The sequence below is a fragment of the Oncorhynchus keta genome, chromosome 9 (assembly GCF_023373465.1).
Source record: "Oncorhynchus keta strain PuntledgeMale-10-30-2019 chromosome 9, Oket_V2, whole genome shotgun sequence".
In the NCBI taxonomy this organism is placed as follows: Eukaryota; Metazoa; Chordata; class Actinopteri; order Salmoniformes; family Salmonidae; genus Oncorhynchus; species Oncorhynchus keta.
The window spans coordinates 23,455,635-23,481,461 of NC_068429.1; the positions used below are offsets into that span (position 1 = coordinate 23,455,635).

Consider the following 25,827-nt stretch of genomic DNA (forward strand, 5'->3'; position numbering starts at 1 on the left):
ACTGACCCCTCTCACTCTGATCCCTCCTCTCTTCCTACTGACCCCTCTCACTCTGATCCCTCCTCTCTTCCTACTGACCACTCTCACTCTGATCCCTCCTCTCTTTCAACTGACCCCTCTCACTCTGATCCCTCCTCTCTTTTGAATGACCACTCTCACTCTGATCCCTCCTCTCTTCCTACTGACCCCTCTCACTCTGATCCCTCCTCTCTTTTGAATGACCACTCTCACTCTGATCCCTCCTCTCTTTCAACTGACCCCTCTCACTCTGATCCCTCCTCTCTTTCAACTGACCCCTCTCACTCTGATCCCTCCTCTCTTCCTACTGACCCCTCTCACTCTGATCCCTCCTCTCTTTTGAATGACCACTCTCACTCTGATCCCTCCTCTCTTCCTACTGACCCCTCTCACTCTGATCCCTCCTCTCTTTTGAATGACCACTCACACTGATCCCTCCTCTCTTCCTACTGACCACTCTCACTCTGATCCCTCCTCTCTTCCTACTGACCCCTCTCACACCGATCCCTCCTCTCTTTTGAATGCCCACTCTCACTGATCCCTCCTCTCTTCCTACTGACCACTCTCACTCTGATCCCTCCTCTCTTTTGAATGACCACTCTCACTCTGATCCCTCCTCTCTTCCTACTGACCCCTCTCACTCTGATCCCTCCTCTCTTTTGAATGACCACTCTCACACCGATCCCTCCTCTCTTTTGAATGACCACTCTCACTCTGATCCCTCCTCTCTTCCTACTGACCCCTCTCACTCTGATCCCTCCTCTCTTTTGAATGACCACTCTCACTCTGATCCCTCCTCTCTTCCTACTGACCACTCTCACTCTGATCCCTCCTCTCTTTTGAATGACCACTCACACTGATCCCTCCTCTCTTCCTACTGACCACTCTCACACTGATCCCTCCTCTCTTTCAACTGACCCCTCTCACTCTGATCCCTCCTCTCTTTTGAATGACCACTCTCACACTGATCCCTCCTCTCTTTTGAATGACCACTCTCACACCGATCCCTCCTCTCTTTTGAATGACCACTCTCACACCGATCCCTCCTCTCTTTTGAATGACCACTCTCACACCGATCCCTCCTCTCTTTTGAATGACCACTCTCACACCGATCCCTCCTCTCTTTTGAATGACCACTCTCACACCGATCCCTCCTCTCTTTTTGAATGACCACTCTCACTCTGACCCCTGCTCTCTTCCTACTGACCCCTCTCACACCGATCCCTCCTCTCTTTTGAATGACCATTCTCACTCTGACCCCTCCTCTCTTCCTACTGACCCCTCTCACACCGATCCCTCCTCTCTTTTTGAATGACCACTCTCACTCTGACCCCTCCTCTCTTCCTACTGACCACTCTCACTCTGATCCCTCCTCTCTTCCTACTGACCCCTCTCACTCTGATCCCTCCTCTCTTTTGAATGACTACTCTCACTCTGATCACTCCTCTCTTCCTACTGACCCCTCTCACTCTGATCCCTCCTCTCTTCCTACTGACCCCTCTCACTCTGATCCCTCCTCTCTTCCTACTGACCACTCTCACACCGATCCCTCCTCTCTTTCTACTGACCCCTCTCACTCTGATCCCTCCTCTCTTTTGAATGACCACTCTCACTCTGATCCCTCCTCTCTTCCTACTGACCCCTCTCACTCTGATCCCTCCTCTCTTTTGAATGACCACTCACACTGATCCCTCCTCTCTTCCTACTGACCACTCTCACACTGATCCCTCCTCTCTTCCTACTGACCCCTCTCTCTGATCCCTCCTCTCTTTTGAATGACCACTCTCACTCTGATCCCTCCTCTCTTCCTACTGACCCCTCTCACTCTGATCCCTCCTCTCTTCCTACTGACCCCTCTCACTCTGATCCCTCCTCTCTTTCAACTGACCCGTCTCACTGTTTTCCCTCCTTTCTTTCTCTACTCTCCTCCCCCCTCTTCCAGACTCTATTTGTGTCCCCCTCTTTCCTCTCCTGTCTATATATATCTGACCTTTGCCCTGACCAGGCAGACAGAGTACTGCTCCTCAAATTGTCGTCTCTGACCTCCCGGAAAAAACACACACACACACACACACACACACACACACACACACACACACACACACACACACACACACACACACACACACACACACACACACACACACACACACACACACACACACTCACACAAAAACATCAGTGTTTTCTTAGGGAGAGAGCTGTGGCTGCCATTGATGCTAGCTGAAGCGATTTGGTGAGTGTTCCAAACACAGCCCTAATCAGCCATAGGGTTCCGGAATGATGGAAAGAATCCTTATGAGCTGCCTGGTCAGATATATTAGACGAGAATAGAACACTACACGAGGTTCAAGGCCACAAAACCCATGTCTGCCTAAAGAAGAGCTCTAGACTCTAGCCAGGTTTGATATACACTGATTGTACAAAACATTTAGAACACCTGCTATTTTAAAGACATAGACTGACCAGGTGAATCCAGGCAAAAGCTACGATCCCTTAATAATGACACTTATTTAATCCACTTCAATCAGTGGAGATGAAGGGGAGGAGACAGGTTAAATACTGATTTTTAAGCATTGAGACATGGATTGTGTATGTGTGCCATTCAGAAGGTTAATAGGTAAGACAAAATATTTAAGTGCCTTTGAACGAGGTATGGTAGTACAGTTTGTGTCAAGAACTGCAACGCTGCTGAGTTTTTCACTCTCAATAGTTTCCCGTGTGTATCAAGAGTAGTCCACCACCCAAAGGACACAACTGTGGGAAGCATTGGAGTCAACATGGGCCAGCATCCCTGTGGAATGTTTTCGACACCTTGTAGAGTCCATCCCCCAACGAATTGAGGCAGCCCTAGCCGATGTTGTGTCGGCATTAGAATGTGTGAGAATAGAGCAGTAGCCCAGGCTATAGTGCACTAAACCACGTATAATCTCCCGTGGACAGTACCTACAGTAAACATAACTGGTACAGTACACCTGTCGGGATAATATGGGATACGAGCAGCATTACTTCTGGGGTTTGGGTTTCATCACTGTTTATTTGGACATGTCAGAATTGGGTGAAGGCGGTGCTTAAACTGCTTTACTTCGGCGGATGATAACTACCGGTGAAAATATCAGAAGGGGGTGGGAGGGATTGACTGAGATTTTCCTTTTGTGAGAGTGGAGACAAAACGGAAATCTCCATTTCTAACACACTTCCCCCTAGAACCTAATCGAGCAGCTGACCAAATGACGTAACATTTTAGTGAGATTAAACCACGACTAATCCAGTTAGGCGTTTGTTAGGCCACTAGTCCATGTTATGTCTGCTGTAGTAAGCAGGGCTGTCGGGGGGGTTGAGGGCTGATCGTGAGGCTGAGCCGTTGGAGGTGGAGGTGAGCTCCATGGTTGTCTGGGTGATAGGGGGGCTGGCTGGCTGCTCTGCCCCACAGCGCTCCTCCTCAGTGGGCTGCAGAACTGTTGACATACTGGTCTCCATCCGGCTGGCCCGGTACACACTCATCTGGAAACAGAGATAATTAGGACAGAACTGAAAAATACACACTCATACTAGTAACTGAAATGTTGCAAGATCGAATCCCAGAGCTGTCGTTCTGTCCCTGAACAGGGCAGTTAACCCACTGTTCCTAGGCCGTCATTGAAAATAATATTTTTTTCTTAACTGACTTGCCTAGTTAAATAAACAATACACACACCCAGAAAGAAGAGGGAATCTATAGACACCTGGGTCTGTAGGTAGCGGGTGGACTTGAGTTCCAGTCCCTCGTAGGAGGCGGCAGGAACACACGGACACCAACAGAACACCTGCTGAAAGCCTGCCCTGAATCTGAACAGAGAGTTGAGAGAGAAAGAGGGACAGAGGGGGGAGTGAGAGAGAGAGCGAGCGAGAGATGGGGAGAGAGAGGAGAGACTAATGGGTCAAGTGTGTGTGTGTGTGTGTGTGTGTGTGTGTGTGTGTGTGTGTGTGTGTGTGTGTGTGTGTGTGTGTGTGTGTGTGTGTGTGTGTGTGTGTGTGTGTGTGTGTGTGTACATGCCTGTTGTGTTTGCGCTTGTGTGTGTACCACAGGAGGCTGGTAAGGAGAGAACATATAATATTAATGGCTGGAATGGAGCGAATGGTATGGTATTGTTACGGATACAGTTATCCTGTGTGTGTGTATCCTGTGTGTGTTTCTTTTCTCTCCTTCTCCCCTCACAGGTGAAAACCATCACTCCCCAATCAGTCAACAATCAATCATCAATCAGAAGACACACCTCCTCCTATTTCCTGACCTATCACAGTTCCTTCCCCATGGTTTAAAAACCCCACCATTTGTTTGTTCTATAGCTCAGCGCAGCTCAGCTCAATCTCTCTGTAAATGCCATGTCTGTAGGTCTCTGTGTTTCACTCTCGCGTTGTGTCTTAACCTCTCTTTTGTTTAAAGCACTTCATAGCACTTTGTCATCACCTGTGAGTATTATTTTTGGTTATGGTATTTGTTTGTTGCTGGTGGGAAAAGGGAGAAACCAAGACAAGTCGCCCATGGGCATACACTACCCATAGGTGAACTTTGTTAAATACACTAGTTAGAACTGGGCGGACCACCCACTGTATTTTTGGTTAGTTAGTTAGCTGTTGTTAAAGTAGGCTAGTCTAGCTTAGGGGTGTGTTTTTGTATACTTATTGTTTCTTTCTTTGGGTCCAGCTCAGCCCCTTTTCCTGCTCCCCCATTACCGTGTGTTTATAAATAAACCTAGAGTTTGACGGTAGATTTCTGTTGTCGTGGTTATTTCGTTCACACTTTTACTTTGTGACAATAATAATTTGCATGAGTTATGTTACGGGTCTCATTACCATCCCCCCCTAGACCGTCGGGCCAAAAGGGATTCGTAACAGTATCAAAGACCATGTGTTTGATGTGTTTGGTTCCACTCCTATCAATCCATTCTAGCCATTAGTATGAGCCCATCCTCCACAATGAAGGTGCCACCAGCCACCTGTGGTGTGTACAGTCACCAACCTGTTATTGAGACAGCAGTAGATGATAGGGTTGTACATGGTGGAGCTCATGGCCAACCACAGGACAGCCAGGTAGACCTGCTGGATGTAGCGCCACTCAAACAGCTGCATGGGGTCAGGGTGGAACTGCTGGAGCAGGAAGTAGATGTGGTAAGGCAGCCAGCACACTGCAAACGTACACACCACCACGATCATCATCTTCACGACCTAGAGAGAGGGAGGGAGGGACAGTTGAAAGCAATATAGGGATTTGCCTAAGAATATTCACTTAAGAGGTTCCCTGCTGTGTGTAAGCATGCATGAGTGTGTGTACATAAAGGTATTGTGTTCTGCCTGTGAGCTTGTGGGTGTGTGTGTGTGTACCTTGCGTTTGGCGATTAGCTGCTCTCGGTAACGGTGGGTGGAGTCTCCAGGGATAGTCCCCGCCCACAGGGACGAGCCCACCACCAGGTAGGCACATCCCATAATGCACAGCGGCAGGAAGTAGTACAGCAACACCACAGACACAGAGTACCTACACAGAAAGAGACACACACACACACACACACGCACTAATGAGATTGTGAGACTGGGGTCTCAGGTCTCGTCTAGTCAACCCTGTTCTGATTTGAGTCCTTATCTCTGCCTCCGAACGTACGTACACACACAATGTCTGCTGATACCTTATCAGTCTTGCTACAGGGAGTAGCGGCCCAGAAGATCAGCTCTCACTGAAAGATGTGAAATCAATTTACTGAGGAAGACAGAAGAGAGAGGCCTAAATCAAGCCCTAGCCCCTAACTCCTAACATCAGACGAACTACAAGGACTCAGCTGCTAATGGAAATGACTTAATTCCCCTGAACACCTGAGACTAATGGTAATACTAAATAACACACACACACACACATACGGGGAAGAGCATGGGTAGGTGGAGAGAGAGAAGGAGAAAATGTCGGGACAGAGAGAGAGAGAACTGTGAAACGAGTGAGGCTGGGATTCAATCCAATTGAGGGCTATAGGCATTACGACTTTTAAAGGGAATTTCAGATTGTGCAGCATATGCAATGTTTTCCTGAGAATGGGATCTCCATGAACGAGGGGAACATTGCCTTTAAAATTCGCTATGCTTATAACCTGCGATCAGATTGAATCCGGGCCTTAGAGAACTAGGAAAATGTCAGGACCATAACGACAAATAATTAGTAGGGCTGTCAAACAATTCAAATAACTAATGCCTTTAACTCAATTAATTAACTGCCCTAAATTTGGCCCTAAATAAAAATATATATATTTAAAAAGCAGTGCATTGAGTTACATTTACATTTACATTTAAGTCATTTAGCAAACGCTCTTATCCAGAGCGACTTACAAATTGGTGCATTCACCTTATGACATCCAGTAGAATAGTCACTTTACAATAGTGCATCTAAATCTTAAAGGGGGGGGGGGTGAGAAGGATTACTTATCCTATCCTAGGTATTCCTTAAAGAGGTGGGGTTTCAGGTGTCTCCGGAAGGTGGTGATTGACTCCGCTGTCCTGGCGTTGTGAGGGAGTTTGTTCCACCATTGGGGGCCAGAGCAGCGAACAGTTTTGACTGGGCTGAGCGGGAACTGTACTTCCTCAGTGGTAGGGAGGCGAGCAGGCCAGAGGTGGATGAACGCAGTGCCCTTGTTTGGGTGTAGGGCCTGATCAGAGCCTGGAGGTACTGAGGTGCCGTTCCCCTCACAGCTCCGTAGGCAAGCACCATGGTCTTGTAGCAGATGCGAGCTTCAACTGGAAGCCAGTGGAGAGAGCGGAGGAGCGGGGTGACGTGAGAGAACTTGGGAAGGTTGAACACCAGACGGGCTGCGGCGTTCTGGATGAGTTGTAGGGGTTTAATGGCACAGGCAGGGAGCCCAGCCAACAGCGAGTTGCAGTAGTCCAGACGGAAGATGACAAGTGCCTGGATTAGGACCTGCGCCGCTTCCTGTGTGAGGCAGGGTCGTACTCTGCGGATGTTGTAGAGCATGAACCTACAGGAACGGGCCACCGCCTTGATGTTAGTTGAGAACGACAGGGTGTTGTCCAGGATCACGCCAAGGTTCTTAGCGCTCTGGGAGGAGGACACAATGGAGTTGTCAACCGTGATGGCAGGTCATGGAACGGGCAGTCCTTCCCCGGGAGGAAGAGCAGCTCCGTCTTGCCGAGGTTCAGCTTGAGGTGGTGATCCGTCATCCACACTGATATGTCTGCCAGACATGCAGAGATGCGATTCGCCACCTGGTCATCAGAAGGGGGAAAGGAGAAGATTAATTGTGTGTCGTCTGCATAGCAATGATAGGAGAGACCATGTGAGGTTATGACAGAGCCAAGTGACTTGGTGTATAGCGAGAATAGGAGAGGGCCTAGAACAGAGCCCTGGGGGACACCAGTGGTGAGAGCGCGTGGTGAGGAGACAGATTCTCGCCACGCCACCTGGTAGGAGCGACCTGTCAGGTAGGACGCAATCCAAGCGTGGGCCGCGCCGGAGATGCCCAACTCGGAGAGGGTGGAGAGGAGGATCTGATGGTTCACAGTATCGAAGGCAGCCGATAGGTCTAGAAGGATGAGAGCAGAGGAGAGAGAGTTAGCTTTAGCGGTGCGGAGCGCCTCCGTGATACAGAGAAGAGCAGTCTCAGTTGAATGACTAGTCTTGAAACCTGACTGATTTGGATCAAGAAGGTCATTCAGAGAGAGATAGCGGGAGAGCTGGCCAAGGACGGCACGTTCAAGAGTTTTGGAGAGAAAAGAAAGAAGGGATACTGGTCTGTAGTTGTTGACATCGGAGGGATTGAGTGTAGGTTTTTCAGAAGGGGTGCAACTCTCGCTCTCTTGAGGACGGAAGGGACGTAGCCAGCGGTCAGGGATGAGTTGATGAGCGAGGTGAGGTAAGGGAGAAGGTCTCCGGAAATGGTCTGGAGAAGAGAGGAGGGGATAGGGTCAAGCGGGCAGGTTGTTGGGCGGCCGGCCGTCACAAGACGCAAGATTCAATCTGGAGAGAGAGGGGAGAAAGAGGTCAGAGCACAGGGTAGGGCAGTGTGAGCAGAACCAGCGGTGCCGTTTGACTTAGCAAACGAGGATCGGATGTCGTCGACCTTCTTTTCAAAATGGTTGACGAAGTCATCTGCAGAGAGGGAGGAGGGGGGAGGAGGATTCAGGAGTGAGGAGAAGGTGGCAAAGAGCTTCCTAGGGTTAGAGGCAGATGCTTGGAATTTAGAGTGGTAGAAAATGGCTTTAGCAGCAGAGACAGAGGAGGAAAATGTAGAGAGGAGGGAGTGAAAGGATGCCAGGTCCGCAGGGAGGCGAGTTTTCCTCCATTTCCGCTCAGCTGCCCGGAGCCCTGTTCTGTGAGCTCGCAATGAGTCGTCGAGCCACGGGGCGGGAGGGGAGGACCGCGCCGGCCTGGAGGATAGGGGACATAGAGAGTCAAAGGATGCAGAAAGGGAGGAGAGGAGGGGTGAGGAGGCAGAATCAGGAGATAGGTTGGAGAAGGTATGAGCAGAGGGAAGAGATGATAGGATGGAAGAGGAGAGAGTAGCGGGGGAGAGAGAGCGAAGGTTGGGACGGCGCGATACCATCCGAGTAGGGGCAGTGTGGGAGGTGTTAGATGAGAGCGAGAGGGAAAAGGATACAAGGTAGTGGTCGGAGACTTGGAGGGGAGTTGCAATGAGGTTAGTGGAAGAACAGCATCTAGTAAAGATGAGGTCGAGCGTATTGCCTGCCTTGTGAGTAGGGGGAAGGTGAGAGCATGGAATTCAAAGGAGGCGATAGACAGATGGGTGAGGGGAGAAAGAGAGAATGATCACTTGGGAGAGATGAGGATCCCGGTGCCACCACCCCGCTGACCAGAAGCTCTCGGGGTGTGCGAGAACACGTGGGCGGACGAAGAGAGAGCAGTAGGAGTAGCAGTGTTGTCTGTGGTGATCCATGTTTCCGTCAGTGCCAAGAAGTCGAGGGACTGGAGGGAGGCATAGGCTGAGATGAACTCTGCCTTGTTGGCCGCAGATCGGCAGTTCCAGAGGCTACCGGACACCTGGAACTCCACGTGGGTCGTGCGCGCTGGGACCACCAGATTAGGGTGGCCGCGGCCACGTGGTGTGGAGCGTTTGTATGGTCTGTGCAGAGAGGAGAGAACAGGGATAGACAGACACATAGTTGACAGGCTACAGAAGAGGCTACGCTAATGCAAAGGAGATTGGAATGACAAGTGGACTACACGTCTCGAATGTTCAGAAAGTTAAGCTTACGTAGCAAGAATCTTATTGACTAAAATGATTAAAATGATACAGTACTGCTGAAGTGGGCTAGCTGGCAGTAGCTGCGTTGTTGACACTACACTAATCAAGTCGTTCCGTTGAGTGTAATAGTTTCTGCAGTGCTGCTATTCGGGGCTAGCTGGCTAGCTAGCAGTGTTGTTTACGTTACGTTGCGTTAAAAGAACGACAATAGCTGGCTAGCTAACCTAGAAAATCGCTCTAGACTACACAATTATCTTTGATACAAAGACGGCTATGTAGCTAGCTATGTAGCTAGCTACGATCAAACAAATCAAACCGTTGTACTGTAATGAAATGAAATGAAAATGTGATACTACCTGTGAATGCGACCGGGTTGTTGAGTTCTATTCAGTAGACGTTGGCTAGCTGTTAGCTGTTGGCTAGCTAGCAGAGTCTCCTACGTTAAGGACGACAAATAGCTGGCTAGCTAACCTCGGTAAATTAAGATAATCACTCCAAGACTACACACTCTAAACTACACAATTATCTTGGATACAAAGACAGCTATGTAGCTAGCTAACACTAAACTAATCAAGTCGTTCAGTTGAGTGTAATAGTGTAATAGCACTACAGTGCTGCTAATCTGTGGGCGTTTGCTAGCGTTTGCTAGCTGGCTAGCTGCTGGGCGAATAGCAGTGAAGGCTACGTTAGGGCGACGAAATACGATAATTATGCAATTATCTCTGATACAAGGACGGCTATGTAGCTAGCTAAGAAGAAATTGCTAAGATTAGACAAATCAACCGTTGTACTATAATGAAATGTAATGAAATGTAATAAAAAAGTTATACTACCTGCGGAGCGCGGAGCGAAGTGCGATGCGACCGCTCGCTCCAACCCGGAGCATACTATGCATTGAAGGGACGGAAACACCAAATGATCTACATGAGAATGTTTTAATAGCATTTTCACCATAAACAACACGCAAGACACGAAGATAGCTACAGCTATTAATGCTCCTAATGCTTCAGTAGGCCAACTCCCTCTTATCAATGTTTCAGTAGTCTACTCCCTCTTATTAATGTTTCAGTAGACCTATTCCCTCTTATCAATGTTTCAGTATGTCTACTCCATCTTATCAATGTTTCAGTAGTCTACTCCCTCTTATCAATGTTTCAGTAGTCTACTCCCTCTTATCAATGTTTCAGTAGTCTACTCCCTCTTATTAATGTTTCAGTAGACCTATTCCCTCTTATCAATGTTTCAGTATGTCTACTCCATCTTATCAATGTTTCAGTAGTCTACTCCCTCTTATCAATGTTTCAGTAGTCTACTCCCTCTTATCAATGTTTCAGTAGTCTACTCCCTCTTATCAATGTGTCAGTATGTCTACTCCCTCGTATCAATGTTTCAGTAGACCTATTCCCTCTTATCAATGTTTCATTATGTCTACTCCCTCTTGTCAATGTTTCAGTATGTCTACTCCCTCTTGTCAATGTTTCAGTATGTCTATTTCCTCTTATCAATGTTTCAAGTAGACCTATTCCCTCTTATCAATGTTTCAGTATGTCTACTCCCTCTTATCAATGTTTCAGTAGTCTACTCCTCTAATCAATGTTTCAGTAGTCTACTCCTCTTATTAATGTTTCAGTAGACCTATTCCCTCTTATCAATGTTTCAGTATTCTACTCCTCTTATCAATGTTTCAGTATATCTACTCCCTCTTATCAATGTTTCAGTATGTCTACTCCCTCTTATTAATGTTTCAGTAGACCTACTCCCTCTTATCAATGTTTCAGTAGTCTACTCCTCTTATCAATGTTTCAGTATGCCTACTCCCTCTTATCCAGTATATCTTATCAATGTTTCAGTATGTCCTACTCCCTCTTATCAATGTTTCAGTAGTCTACTCCCTCTTATCAATGTTTCAGTATGTCTACTCCCTCTTATTAATGTTTCAGTAGACCTACTCCCTCTTATCAATGTTTCAGTAGGCCTACTCCTCTTATCAATGTTTCAGTAGTCTACTCCTCTTATTAATGTTTCAGTAGACCTATTCCCTCTTATCAATGTTTCAGTAGTCTACCCTCTTATCAATGTTTCAGTAGAACTACTCCCTCTTATCAATGTTTCAGTATGTCTACTCCCTCTTATCAATGTTTCAGTATGTCTACTCCCTCTTATCAATGTTTCAGTAGTCTACTCCCTCTTATCAATGTTTCAGTAGTCTACTCCTCTTATCAATGTTTCAGTAGTAGCCTACTCCCTCTTATCAATGTTTCAGTAGTATACCCTATCCCTCTTATCAATGTTTCAGTATGTCTACTCCTCTTATCAATGTTTCAGTAGACCTATTCCTCTTATCAATGTTTCAGTAGACCTACTCCCTCTTATCAATGTTTCAGTATGTCTACTCCCTCTTATCAATGTTTCAGTAGACCTACTCCCTCTTATCAATGTTTCAGTAGTCTACTCCCTCTTATCAATGTTTCAGTATGTCTACTCCCTCTTATCAATGTTTTTCAGTAGTCTACCCCTCTTATCAATGTTTCCTACTCAATGTTTCAGTAGTCTACTCCCTCTTATCAATGTTTCAGTAGTCTACTCCCTCTTATCAATGTTTCAGTAGTCTACTCCCTCTTATCAATGTTTCAGTAGTCTACATCAATGTTTCAGTAGGCCTACTCCCTCTTATCAATGTTTCAGTATATCTACTCCCTCTTATCAATGTTTCAGTATGTCTACTCCCTCTTATTAATGTTTCAGTAGACCTATTCCCTCTTATCAATGTTTCAGTATGTTTCAGTAGTCTCCCTCTTATCAATGTTTCAGTAGTATACTCCTTCTTATCAATGTTTCAGTACTACTCCTCTTATCAATTTTCAATGTTTCAATGTTTCAGTAGACCTATTCCCTCTTATCAATGTTTCAATCAATGTTTCAGTATCTACTCCCTCTTATCAATGTTTCAGTATTACTCCCTCTTATCAATGTTTCAGTAGACTACTCCCTCTTATCAATGTTTCAGTATGTCCTACTCCCTCTTATCAATGTTTCAGTAGTCTACTCCCTCTTATCAATGTTTCAGTAGTCTACTCCCTCTTATCAGTAGTTTCAGTATGTTTCAGTAGCCTCCCTCTTATCAATGTTTCAGTCCTCTTATCAATGTTTCAGTAGTCTACTCCCTCTTATCAATGTTTCAGTAGTCTACTCCTCTTATTAATGTTTCAGTAGACCTATTCCCTCTTATCAATGTTTCAGTATGTCTACTCCCTCTTATCAATGTTTCAGTAGTCTACTCCCTCTAATCCAGTAGACCTATCCCTCTTATCAATGTTTCAGTATGTCTACTCCCTCTTATCAATGTTTCAGTAGTCTACTCCCTCTTATCAATGTTTCAGTAGTCTACTCCCTCTTATCAATGTTTCAGTAGACCTACTCCCTCTTATCAATGTTTCAGTATGTCTACTCCTCTTATTAATGTTTCAGTAGACCCATTCCTCTTATCAATGTTTCAGTATGTCTACTCCCTCTTATCAATGTTTCAGTAGTCTACTCCCTCTTATCAATGTTTCAGTAGTATACTCCCTCTTATCAATGTTTCAGTACATCTACTCCCTCTCATCAATGTTTCAGTATGTCTACTCCCTCTTATTAATGTTTCAGTAGACCCATTCCCTCTTATCAATGTTTCAGTAGGCCTCCCTCTTATCAATGTTTCAGTATGTCTACTCCCTCTTATCAATGTTTCAGTAGTCTACTCCTCTTATCAATGTTTCAGTAGTCTACTCCCTCTTATCAATGTTTCAGTAGTCTACTCCCTCTTATCAATGTTTCAGTAGTCTACTCCCTCTTATCAATGTTTCCTCCCTCTTATCAATGTTTCAGTATATCTACTCCCTCTTATCAATGTTTCAGTAGTCTACTCCCTCTTATCAATGTTTCCTCTTATCAATGTTTCAGTAGTCTACTCCCAGTAGTCTACTCTTATCAATGTTTCAGTAGGCCTACTCCTCTTATCAGTAGTCTACTCCCTCTATCAATGTTTCAGTATGTCTACTCCCTCTTATTAATGTTTCAGTAGACCTATTCCCTCTTATCAATGTTTCAGTAGGTCTACTCCCTCTTATCAATGTTTCAGTAGTCTACTCCCTCTTATCAATGTTTCAGTAGTCTATCAATGTTTCAGTACATCTACTCCCTCTCATCAATGTTTCAGTATGTCTACTCCCTCTTATTAATGTTTCAGTAGACCCATGTCCTCTCTTATCAATGTTTCAGTATGTCTACTCCCTCTTATCAATGTTTCAATGTCTACTCCCTCTTATCAATGTTTCAGTAGTCTACTCCCTCTTATCAATGTTTCAGTAGACCTATTCCTCTTATCAATGTTTCAGTATGTCTACTCCCTCTTATCAATGTTTCAGTATGTCTATTCCTCTTATCAATGTTTCAGTAGTCTATTAATATTTCAGTAGACCTATTCCCTCTTATCAATGTTTCCTACTCCCTCTTATCAATGTTTCAGTAGTTCATTATGTTTCAGTAGACCTATTCCCTCTTATCAATGTTTCAGTATATCTACTCCCTCTTATCAATGTTTCAGTAGTCTACTCCCTCTTATTAATGTTTCAGTAGACCTATTCCCTCTTATCAATGTTTCAGTAGTCTACTCCCTCTTGTCAATGTTTCAGTAGTCTACTCCCTCTAATCAATGTTTCAGTAGTCTACTCCCTCTTATCAATGTTTCAATGTTTCAGTAGTAGTCCTACTCCCTCCAGTAGACCTATTCTCTTATCAATGTTTCAGTAGGCCTACTCCCTCTTATCAATGTTTCAGTATATCTACTCCCTCTTATCAATGTTTCAGTAGTCTACTCCCTCTTATCAATGTTTCAGTAGACCTACTCCCTCTTATCAATGTTTCAGTAGTCTACTCCCTCTTATCAATGTTTCAGTAGTCTCTTCTTATCAATGTTTCAGTAGACTCCTCTTATAATGTTTCCTACTCTTATCAATGTTTCAGTATGTCTACTACTCCCTCTTATCAATGTTTCAGTAGTCTACTCCCTCTTATCAATGTTTCAGTAGTTTCAGTAGACTATTCCTTATCAATGTTTCAGTAGACCTCTTCCCTCTTATCAATGTTTCAGTAGTCTATTCCCTCTCTTATCAATGTTTCAGTAGTCTACTCCCTCTTATCAATGTTTCAGTAGACCTACTCCCTCTTATCAATGTTTCAGTATGTCTACTCCCTCTTATCAATGTTTCAGTAGTCTACTCCCTCTTATCAATGTTTCAGTAGTCTACTCCCTCTTATCAATGTTTCAGTACATCTCAGTATTTCAGTATGTCTACTCCCTCTTATTAATGTTTCAGTAGACCCATTCCTCTTATCAATGTTTCAGTAGGCCTACTCCCTCTTATCAATGTTTCAGTATGTCTACTCCCTCTTATCAATGTTTCAGTAGTCTACTCCCTCTTATCAATGTTTCAGTAGTCTACTCCCTCTTATCAATGTTTCAGTAGACCTACTCCCTCTTATTAATGTTTCAGTAGTCTACAATCTACTCCCTCTTATCAATGTTTCAGTATGTCTACTCCCTCTTATCAATGTTTCAGTAGACCTATTCCCTCTTATCAATGTTTCGGTATGTCTACTCCCTCTTATCAATGTTTCAGTAGTCTACTCCTCTTATCAATGTTTCAGTAGTATCTCCCTCTTATCAATGTTTCAGTACATCTCTCCCTCTCATCAATGTTTCCTACTCTCTTATCAATGTTTCAGTAGACTATTCCCTCTTATCAATGTTTCAGTAGACCTACTCCCTCTTATCAATGTTTCAGTATGTCTACTCCCTCTTATCAATGTTTCAGTAGACCTATTCCCTCTTATCAATGTTTCAGTATGTCTACTCCCTCTTATCAATGTTTCAGTAGTCTACTCCCTCTTATCAATGTTTCAGTAGTATACTCCCTCTTATCAATGTTTCAGTAGTTTCAGTATGTCTACTCCCTCTTATTAATGTTTCAGTAGACCCATTCCCTCTTATCAATGTTTCAGTATGTCTACTCCCTCTTATCAATGTTTCAGTATGTCTACTCCCTCTTATCAATGTTTCAGTAGTCTACTCCCTCTTATCAATGTTTCAGTAGTCTACTCCCTCTTATCAATGTTTCAGTAGTCTACTCCCTCTTATCAATGTTTCAGTAGACTACTCCCTCTTATCAATGTTTCAGTAGTCTACTCCCTCTTATCAATGTTTCAGTAGTCTAATCTTTCAATGTTTCAGTAGTCTACTCCCTCTTATCAATGTTTCAGTAGACCTAATTTCAGTTTCAATGTTTCAGTATACTACTCCCTCTTATCAATGTTCAGTAGTCTACTCCCTCTTATCAATGTTTCAGTATGTCTACTCCCTCTTATTAATGTTTCAGTAGACCTATTCCCTCTTATCAATGTTTCAGTAGTATGTCTACTCCCTCTTATCAATGTTTCAGTACATCTACTCCCTCTCATCAATGTTTCAGTATGTCTACTCCCTCTTATCAATGTTTCAGTAGACCTATTCCCTCTTATCAATGTTTCAGTATCAATGTTTCAGTACTCCCTCTTATCAATGTTTCAGTATGTCTACTCCCTCTTATCAATGTTTCAGTAGTCTACTGTTTCAGTAGTCTACTCCTCTTATCAATGTTTCAGTAGTCTACTCCCTCTTATCAATGTTTCAGTAGTCTACTCCCTCTTATCAATGTCTACTCCCTCTTATCATTTCAGTAGTCTACTCCCTCTTATCAATGTTTCAGTAGTCTACTCCTCTTATCAATGTTTCAGTAGTCTACTCCCTCTTATCAATGTTTCCCTCTCTTATCAATGTTTCAGTAGGCCTACTCCCTCTTATCAATGTTTCAGTAGTCTACTCCCTCTTATCAATGTTTCAGTATGTCTACTCCCTCTTATTAATGTTTCAGTAGACCCATTCCCTCTTATCAATGTTTCGGTAGGTCTACTCCCTCTTATCAATGTTTCAGTAGTCTACTCCCTCTTATCAATGTTTCAGTAGTATACTCCTTCTTATCCATGTTTCAGTACATCTACTCCCTCTCATCAATGTTTCAGTATGTCTACTCCCTCTTATTAATGTTTCAGTAGACCCATTCCCTCTTATCAATGTTTCATGTCTACTCCCTCTTATCAATGTTTCAGTAGTCTACTCCCTCTTATCAATGTGTCAGTATGTCTACTCCCTCGTATCAATGTTTCAGTAGACCTATTCCCTCTTATCAATGTTTCATTATGTCTACTCCCTCTTGTCAATGTTTCAGTATGTCTATTTCCTCTTATCAATGTTTCAGTAGGCCTACTCGCTCTTATTAATATTTCAGTAGACCTATTCCCTTATCAATGTTTCAGTATATCTACTCCCTCTTGTCAATGTTTCAGTAGTCTACTCCCTCTAATCAATGTTTCAGTAGTCTACTCCCTCTTATCAATGTTTCAGTAGTCTACTCCCTCTTATTAATGTTTCAGTAGACCTATTCCCTCTTATCAATGTTTCAGTAGTCTACTCCCTCTAATCAATGTTTCAGTAGTCTACTCCCTCTAATCAATGTTTCAGTATGTCTATTTCCTCTTATCAATGTTTCAGTAGGCCTACTCCCTCTTATTAATATTTCAGTAGACCTATTCCCTCTTATAAATGTTTCAGTTGGCCTACTCCCTCTTATCAATGTTTCAGTATATCTACTCCCTCTTATCAATGTTTCAGTATGTCTACTCCCTCTTATTAATGTTTCAGTAGACCTACTCCCTCTTATCAATGTTTCAGTAGTCTACTCCCTCTTATCAATGTTTCAGTATGCCTACTCCCTCTTATCAATGTTTCAGTATATCTACTCCCTCTTATCAATGTTTCAGTAGTCTACTCCCTCTTATCAATGTGTCAGTAGTCTACTCCCTCTTATCAATGTTTCAGTAGTCTACTCCCTCTTATCAATGTTTCAGTAAAACTCTCCCTCTTATTAATGTTTCAGTAGACCTATTCCCTCTTATCAATGTTTCTACTCCCTCTTATCAATGTTTCAGTAGGCCTACTCCCTCTTATTAATGTTTCAGAAGTCTACTCCCTCTTATCAATGTTTCAGTAGTCTACTCCCTCTTATTAATGTTTCAGTAGACCTATTCCCTCTTATCAATGTTTCAGTATGTCTACTCCCTCTTATCAATGTTTCAGTAGTCTACTCCCTCTTATCAATGTTTCAGTAGTATACTCTCTTATCAATGTTTCAGTACATCTCTCCCTCTCATCAATGTTTCAGTAGTCTACTCCCTCTTATTAATGTTTCAGTAGACCCATTCCCTCTTATCAATGTTTCAGTAGGCCTACTCCCTCTTATCAATGTTTCAGTATGTCTACTCCCTCTTATCAATGTTTCAGTAGTCTACTCCCTCTTATCAATGTTTCAGTAGTCTACTCCCTCTTATCAATGTTTCAGTAGGCCTACTCCCTCTTATTAATGTTTCAGTAAGTCTATGTCTTATCAATATTTCAGTAGTCTACTCCCTCTTATCAATGTTTCAGTATGTTCCCTCTTATTAATGTTTCAGTAGACATATTCCCTCTTATCAATGTTTCAGTATGTCTACTCCTCTTATCAATGTTTCAGTAGTCTACTCCCTCTTATCAATGTTTCAGTTATACTCCCTCTTATCATGTTTCAGTACATCTACTCCCTCTCATCAATGTTTCAGTATGTCTACTCCCTCTTATTAATGTTTCAGTAGACCCATTCCCTCTTATCAATGTTTCAGTAGGCCTACTCCCTCTTATCAATGTTTCAGTATGTCTACTCCCTCTTACAGTAGACCCCTCTTATCAATGTTTCAGTATGTCTACTCCCTCTTATCAATGTTTCAGTAGTCTACTCCCTCTTATCAATGTTTCAGTAGTATACTCCCTCTTATCAATGTTTCAGTATATCTACTCCCTCTTATCAATGTTTCAGTATGTCTACTCCTCTTATCAGTAGTTCCCTCTTAGTATATCTACTCCCTCTTATCAATGTTTCAGTATGTCTACTCCTCTTATTAATGTTTCAGTAGACCTACTCCCTCTTATCAATGTTTCAGTAGTAGTTTCTACTCCCTCTTATCAATGTTTCAGTAGAACTCCCTCTTATCAATGTTTCAGTAGACCTACTCCCTCTTATCAATGTTTCAGTAGTCTAATCAATGTTTCAGTATGTCTACTCCCTCTTATCAATGTTTCAGTAGTCTACTCCCTCTTATCAATGTTTCAGTAGTCTACTCCCTCTTATTAATGTTTCAGTAGACCTATTCCCTCTTATCAATGTTTCAGTTACTCCCTCTTATCAATGTTTCAGGTCTACTCCCTCTCATCAATGTTTCAGTATGTCTACTCCCTCTTATTAATGTTTCAGTAGACCCATTCCCTCTTATCAATGTTTCAGTAGTCTACTCCCTCTTATCAATGTTTCAGTAGTCTACTCCCTCTTATCAATGTTTCAGTAGTATACTCCCTCTTATCAATGTTTCAGTACATCTACTCCCTCTCATCAATGTTTCAGTATGTCTACTCCCTCTTATTAATGTTTCAGTAGACCCATTCCCTCTTATCAATGTTTCAGTAGGCCTACTCCCTCTTATCAATGTTTCAGTATGTCTACTCCCTCTTATCAATGTTTCAGTAGTCTACTCCCTCTTATCAATGTTTCAGTAGGCCTACTCCCTCTTATCAATGTTTCAGTAGTCTACTCCCTCTTATCAATGTTTCAGTATGTCTACTCCCTCTTATCAATGTTTCAGTAGTCTACTCCCTCTTATCAATGTTTCAGTAGTCTACTCCCTCTTATCAATGTTTCAATGTTTCAGTTTCTAGACCTATTCCCTCTTATCAATGTTTCAGTAGTCTACTCCCTCTTATCAATGTTTCAGTAGTCTACTCCCTCTTATCTGTTTCAGTAGTATACTCCCTCTTATCAATGTTTCAGTAGTCTACTCCCTCTTATCAATGTTTCAGTATGTCTACTCCCTCTTATTAATGTTTCAGTAGACCCATTCCCTCTTATCAATGTTTCAGTAGGCTACTCCCTCTTATCAATGTTTCAGTATGTCTACTCCCTCTTATTAATGTTTCAGTAGACCTATTCCCTCTTATCAATGTTTCGGTATGTCTACTCCCTCTTATCAATGTTTCAGTAGTCTACTCCCTCTTATCAATGTTTCAGTAGTATCTACTCCCTCTTATCAATGTTTCAGTAGTCTACTCCCTCTTATCAATGTTTCAGTATGTCTACTCCCTCTTATCAATGTTTCAGTAGACTCCCTCTTATCAATGTTTCAGTATGTCTACTCCCTCTTATCAATGTTTCAGTAGTCTCTCCCTCTTATCAATGTTTCAGTAGTATACTCCCTCTTATCAATGTTTCAGTACATCTACTCCCTCTCATCAATGTTTCAGTATGTCTACTCCCTCTTATTAATGTTTCAGTAGACCCATTCCCTCTTATCAATGTTTCAGTAGGCCCTCCCTCTTATCAATGTTTCAGTATGTCTACTCCCTCTTATCAATGTTTCAGTATTCCCTCTTATCAATGTTTCAGTAGTCTACTCCCTCTTATCAATGTTTCAGTAGTCTACTCCCTCTTATCAATGTTTCAGTAGTCTACTCCCTCTTATCAATGTTTCAGTAGTATACTCCCTCTTCTTATCAATGTTTCAGTAGTCTACTCCCTCTTATCAATGTTTCAGTAGTCTACTCCCTCTTATCAATGTTTCAGTAGTCTAGTTTCAGTAGTCTCTCCCTCTTATCAATGTTTCAGTAGTCTACTCCCTCTTATCAATGTTTCAGTAGGCCTACTCCCTCTTATCAATGTTTCAGTAGTCTACTCCCTCTTATCAATGTTTCAGTAGTCTATTTCAGTCTCCCTCTTATTAATGTTTCAGTAGACCTATTCCTCTTATCAATGTTTCAGTATGTCTACTCCCTCTAATGTTTCAGTAGACCCATTCCCTCTTATCAATGTTTCAGTAGGCCTACTCCCTCTTATCAATGTTTCAGTAGTCTACTCCCTCTTATCAATGTTTCAGTATGTCGACTCCCTCTTATTAATGTTTCAGTAGACATATTCCCTCTTATCAATGTTTCAGTATGTCTACTCCCTCTTATCAATGTTTCAGTAGTCTACTCCCTCTTATCAATGTTTCAGTAGTATACTCCCTCCTTATCAATGTTTCAGTAATCTACTCCCTCTTATTAATGTTTCAGTAGACCCATTCCCTCTTATCAATGTTTCAGTAGGTCTACTCCCTCTTATCAATGTTTCAGTATGTCTACTCCCTCTTATCAATGTTTCAGTAGTCTACTCCCTCTTATCAATGTTTCAGTAGTCTACTCCCTCTTATCAATGTTTCAGTAGTCTACTCCCTCTTATCAATGTTTCAGTAGTATACTCCAATCTTATCAATGTTTCAGTATATCTACCCTCTTATCAATGTTTCAGTATATCTACTCCTCTTATCAATGTTTCAGTAGTCTACTCCTCTTATCAATGTTTCAGTAGTCTACTCCCTCTTATCAATGTTTCAGTAGTCTACTCCCTCTTATCAATGTTTCAGTAGGCCTACTCCCTCTTATTAATGTTTCAGTAGTCTACTCCCTCTTATCAATGTTTCAGTAGTCTACTCCCTCTTATCAATGTTTCAGTATGTCTACTCCCTCTTATCAATGTTTCAGTAGTCTACTCCCTCTTATCAATGTTTCAGTAGTCTACTCCCTCTTATCAATGTTTCAGTAGTCTACTCCCTCTTAATGTTTCAATGTTTATTAATGTTTCAGTAGACCTATTCCCTCTTATCAATGTTTCAGTCTACTCCCTCTTATCAATGTTTCAGTAGTCTACTCCCTCTTATCAATGTTTCAGTAGTATACTCTCTTATCAATGTTTCAGTACATCTACTCCCTCTTATCAATGTTTCAGTATGTCTACTCCCTCTTAGACCCATTCATCAATGTTTCAGTAGGCCTACTCCCTCTTATCAATGTTTCAGTATGTCTACTCCCTCTTATTAATGTTTCAGTAGACCTATTCCCTCTTATCAATGTTTCAGTATGTCTACTCCCTCTTATCAATGTTTCAGTAGTCTACTCCCTCTTATCAATGTTTCAGTAGTCTACTCCCTCTTATCAATGTTTCAGTAGATCTACTCCCTCTTATCAATGTTTCAGTATGTCTACTCCCTCTTATTAATGTTTCAGTAGACCCATGTTTCAATGTTTCGGTATGTCTACTCCCTCTTATCAATGTTTCAGTAGTCTCCCCTCTTATCAATGTTTCAGTAGTATACATCAATGTTTCAGTACATCTACTCCCTCTCATCAATGTTTCAGTATGTCTACTCCCTCTTATTAATGTTTCAGTAGACTTCCCTCTTATCAATGTTTCAGTAGACCTACTCCCTCTTATCAATGTTTCAGTATGTCTACTCCTCTTATCAATGTTTCAGTAGACCTATTCCCTCTTATCAATGTTTCAGTAGTCTACTCCCTCTTATCAATGTTTCAGTAGTCTACTCCCTCTTATCAATGTTTCAGTAGTCTACTCCCTCTTATCAATGTTTCAGTTTCAGTACTACTCCCTCTTATCAATGTTTCAGTAGTCTACTCCCTCTTATCAATGTTTCAGTAGTCTACTCCTCTTATCAATGTTTCAGTAGTCTACTCCCTCTTATCAATGTTTCAGTATGCCTACTCCCTCTTATCAATGTTTCAGTATATCTACTCCCTCTTATCAATGTTTCAGTAGTCTACTCCCTCTTATCAATGTGTCAGTAGTCTACTCCCTCTTATCAATGTTTCAGTATGTCTACTCCCTCTTATTAATGTTTCAGTAGACCTATTCCCTCTTATCAATGTTTCGGTATGTCTACTCCCTCTTATCAATGTTTCAGTAGTCTACTCCCTCTTATCAATGTTTCAGTAGGCCTACTCCCTCTTATTAATGTTTCAGAAGTCTACTCCCTCTTATCAATGTTTCAGTATGTCGACTCCCTCTTATTAATGTTTCAGTAGACATATTCCCTCTTATCAATGTTTCGGTATGTCTACTCCCTCTTATCAATGTTTCAGTAGTATACTCCCTCTTATCAATGTTTCAGTAGTATACTCCCTCTTATCAATGTTTCAGTACATCTACTCCCTCTCATCAATGTTTCAGTATGTCGACTCCCTCTTATTAATGTTTCAGTAGACCCATTCCCTCTTATCAATGTTTCAGTAGGTCTACTCCCTCTTATCAATGTTTCAGTATGTCTACTCCCTCTTATTAATGTTTCAGTAGTCTACTCCTCTCTTATCAATGTTTCAGTAGTCTACTCCCTCTTATCAATGTTTCAGTAGTATACTCCCTCTTATCAATGTTTCAGTAGTATACACTCCCTCTTATCAATGTTTCAGTATATCTACTCCAATGTTTCAGTCTTATCAATGTTTCAGTAGTCTACTCCCTCTTATCAATGTTTCAGTAGTCTACTCCTCTTATCAATGTTTCAGTAGTCTACTCCCTCTTATCAATGTTTCAGTAGGCCTACTCCCTCTTATTAATGTTTCCTCCCTCTTATCAATGTTTCAGTAGTCTACTCCCTCTTATCAATGTTTCAGTATGTCGAATTAATGTTTCAGTAGACATATTCCCTCTTATCAATGTTTCATTATGTCTACTCCCTCTTATCAATGTTTCAGTAGTCTACTCCCTCTTATCAATGTTTCAGCAGGCCTACTCCTCTTATCAATGTTTCAGTACATCTACTCCCTCTTATCAATGTTTCAGTATGTCTACTCCTCTTATTAATGTTTCAGTAGACCCATTCCCTCTTATCAATGTTTCAGTAGGCCTACTCCCTCTTATCAATGTTTCAGTATGTCTACTCCCTCTTATTAATGTTTCAGTAGACCCATTCCCTCTTATCAATGTTTCGGTATGTCTACTCCCTCTTATCAATGTTTCAGTAGTCTACTCCCTCTTATCAATGTTTCAGTAGTATACTCCCTCTTATCAATGTTTCAGTACATCTACTCCCTCTCATCAATGTTTCAGTATGTCTACTCCCTCTTATTAATGTTTCAGTAGACCCATTCCCTCTTATCAATGTTTCAGTAGGCCTAATCAATGTTTCAGTATGTCTACTCCCTCTTATTAATGTTTCCTATTCTCTTATCAATGTTTCAGTAGTCTACTCCCTCTTATCAATGTTTCAGTAGTCTACTCCCTCTTATCAATGTTTCAGTAGTATACTCCCTCTTATCAATGTTTCAGTACCATCTACTCCCTCTCAGTTTCAGTATGTCTACTCCCTCTTATCAATGTTTCAGTAGTCTACTCCCTCTTATCAATGTTTCAGTATGTCTACTCCTCTTATCAATGTTTCAGTAGTCTACTCCCTCTTATCAATGTTTCAGTAGGCCTACTCCCTCTTATTAATGTTTCAGTAGTCTACTCCCTCTTATCAATGTTTCAGTAGTCTACTCCCTCTTATCAATGTTTCAGTATGTCGACTCCCTCTTATTAATGTTTCAGTAGACATATTCCCTCTTATCAATGTTTCAGTATCCTCTTATCTAGACCCATCCCTCTTATCAATGTTTCAGTAGTCCCTCTTATCAATCCTCTTATTAATGTTTCAGTAGACCCATTCCCTCTTATCAATGTTTCCTCCCTCTTATCAATGTTTCAGTAGTCTACTCCTCTTATCAATGTTTCAGTACATCTACTCCCTCTCATCAATGTTTCAGTATGTCTACTCCTCTTATTAATGTTTCAGTAGACCCATTCCCTCTTATCAATGTTTCAGTAGTCTACTCCCTCTTATCAATGTTTCAGTATGTCTACTCCCTCTTATTAATGTTTCTAGACATATCAATGTTTCAATGTAGTAGTCTACTCCCTCTTATCAATGTTTCAGTAGTCTACTCCCTCTTATCAATGTTTCAGTAGTCTACTCCCTCTTATCAATGTTTCAGTATGTCTACTATTAATGTTTCAGTAGACCCTCCCTCTTATCAATGTTTCAGTAGTCCTACTCCCTCTTATCAATGTTTCAGTAGTCTACTCCCTCTTATCAATGTTTCAGTAGGCCTCAATGTTTCAGTAGTCTACTCCCTCTTATCAATGTTTCAGTATGTCTACTCCTCTTATTAATGTTTCAGTAGACCCATTCCCTCTTATCAATGTTTCAGTAGGCCTACTCCCTCTTATCAATGTTTCAGTATGTCTACTCCTCTTATCAATGTTTCAGTAGACCTATTCCTCTTATCAATGTTTCAGTATGTCTACTCCTCTTATCAATGTTTCAGTAGTCTACTCCCTCTTATCAATGTTTCAGTAGTATACTCCCTCTTATCAATGTTTCAGTACATCTACTCCCTCTTATCAATGTTTCAGTATGTCTACTCCCTCTTATTAATGTTTCAGTAGACCCATTCCCTCTTATCAATGTTTCAGTAGGCCTACTCCCTCTTATCAATGTTTCAGTATGTCTACTCCCTCTTATCAATGTTTCAGTAGTCTACTCCCTCTTATCAATGTTTCAGTAGGCCTACTCCCTCTTATCAATGTTTCAGTATGTCTACTCCCTCTTATCAATGTTTCAGTAGTCTACTCCCTCTTATCAATGTTTCAGTACTATGTCTCCTCTTATCAATGTTTCAGTATGTCTACTCCTCTTATTAATGTTTCAGTAGACCTATTCCCTCTTATCAATGTTTCAGTATGTCTACTCCCTCTTATCAATGTTTCAGTAGTCTACTCCCTCTTATCAATGTTTCAGTAGTCCTACTCCCTCTTATCAATGTTTCAGTACATCTACTCCCTCTCATCAATGTTTCAGTATGTCTACTCCCTCTTATCAATGTTTCAGTAGACCCATTCCCTCTTATCAATGTTTCAGTAGTCCTACTCCCTCTTATCAATGTTTCAGTATGTCTACTCCCTCTTATTAATGTTTCAGTAGACCCATTCCCTCTTATCAATGTTTCAGTATGTCTACTCCCTCTTATCAATGTTTCAGTAGTCTACTCCCTCTTATCAATGTTTCAGTAGTATACTCCCTCTTATCAATGTTTCAGTACATCTACTCCCTCTCATCAATGTTTCAGTATGTCTACTCCCTCTTATTAATGTTTCAGTAGACCCATTCCCTCTTATCAATCTTTCAGTATGTCTACTCCCTCTTATCAATGTTTCAGTAGTATACTCCCTCTTATCAATGTTTCAGTACATCTACTCCCTCTCATCAATGTTTCAGTATGTCTACTCCCTCTTATTAATGTTTCAGTAGACCCATTCCCTCTTATCAATGTTTTGGTAGGCCTACTCCCTCTTATCAATGTTTCAGTATGTCTACTCCTCTTATCAATGTTTCAGTAGTCTACATTCCCTCTTATCAATGTTTCAGTAGTCTACTCCCTCTTATCAATGTTTCAGTAGTCTACTCCCTCTTATCAATGTTTCAGTAGTCTACTCCCTCTTATCAATGTTTCAGTAGTCTCCTCTTATCAATGTTTCAGTATCTCCAA

At 41.8% G+C, this 25,827-nt stretch overlaps 1 protein-coding gene across 1 annotated transcript in view; it reads right to left on the reverse strand.

Annotated features, from left to right (window-relative positions):
* Positions 1-2,235: 2,235 nt before the first annotated feature.
* Positions 2,236-25,827, reverse strand: part of LOC118373302 (substance-P receptor-like) — a 63,897-nt gene continuing 40,305 nt past the window's right edge. The window contains exons 4-7 of the mRNA XM_052525501.1: positions 5,383-5,533; positions 5,021-5,226; positions 3,744-3,846; positions 2,236-3,522 (exon numbers count right to left, since the gene is read on the reverse strand). Of these exons, the coding sequence (XP_052381461.1) occupies positions 3,310-3,522; positions 3,744-3,846; positions 5,021-5,226; positions 5,383-5,533 (673 nt within the window). The 3' untranslated portion in view covers positions 2,236-3,309. The remainder of the gene's footprint in view (positions 3,523-3,743; positions 3,847-5,020; positions 5,227-5,382; positions 5,534-25,827) is intronic.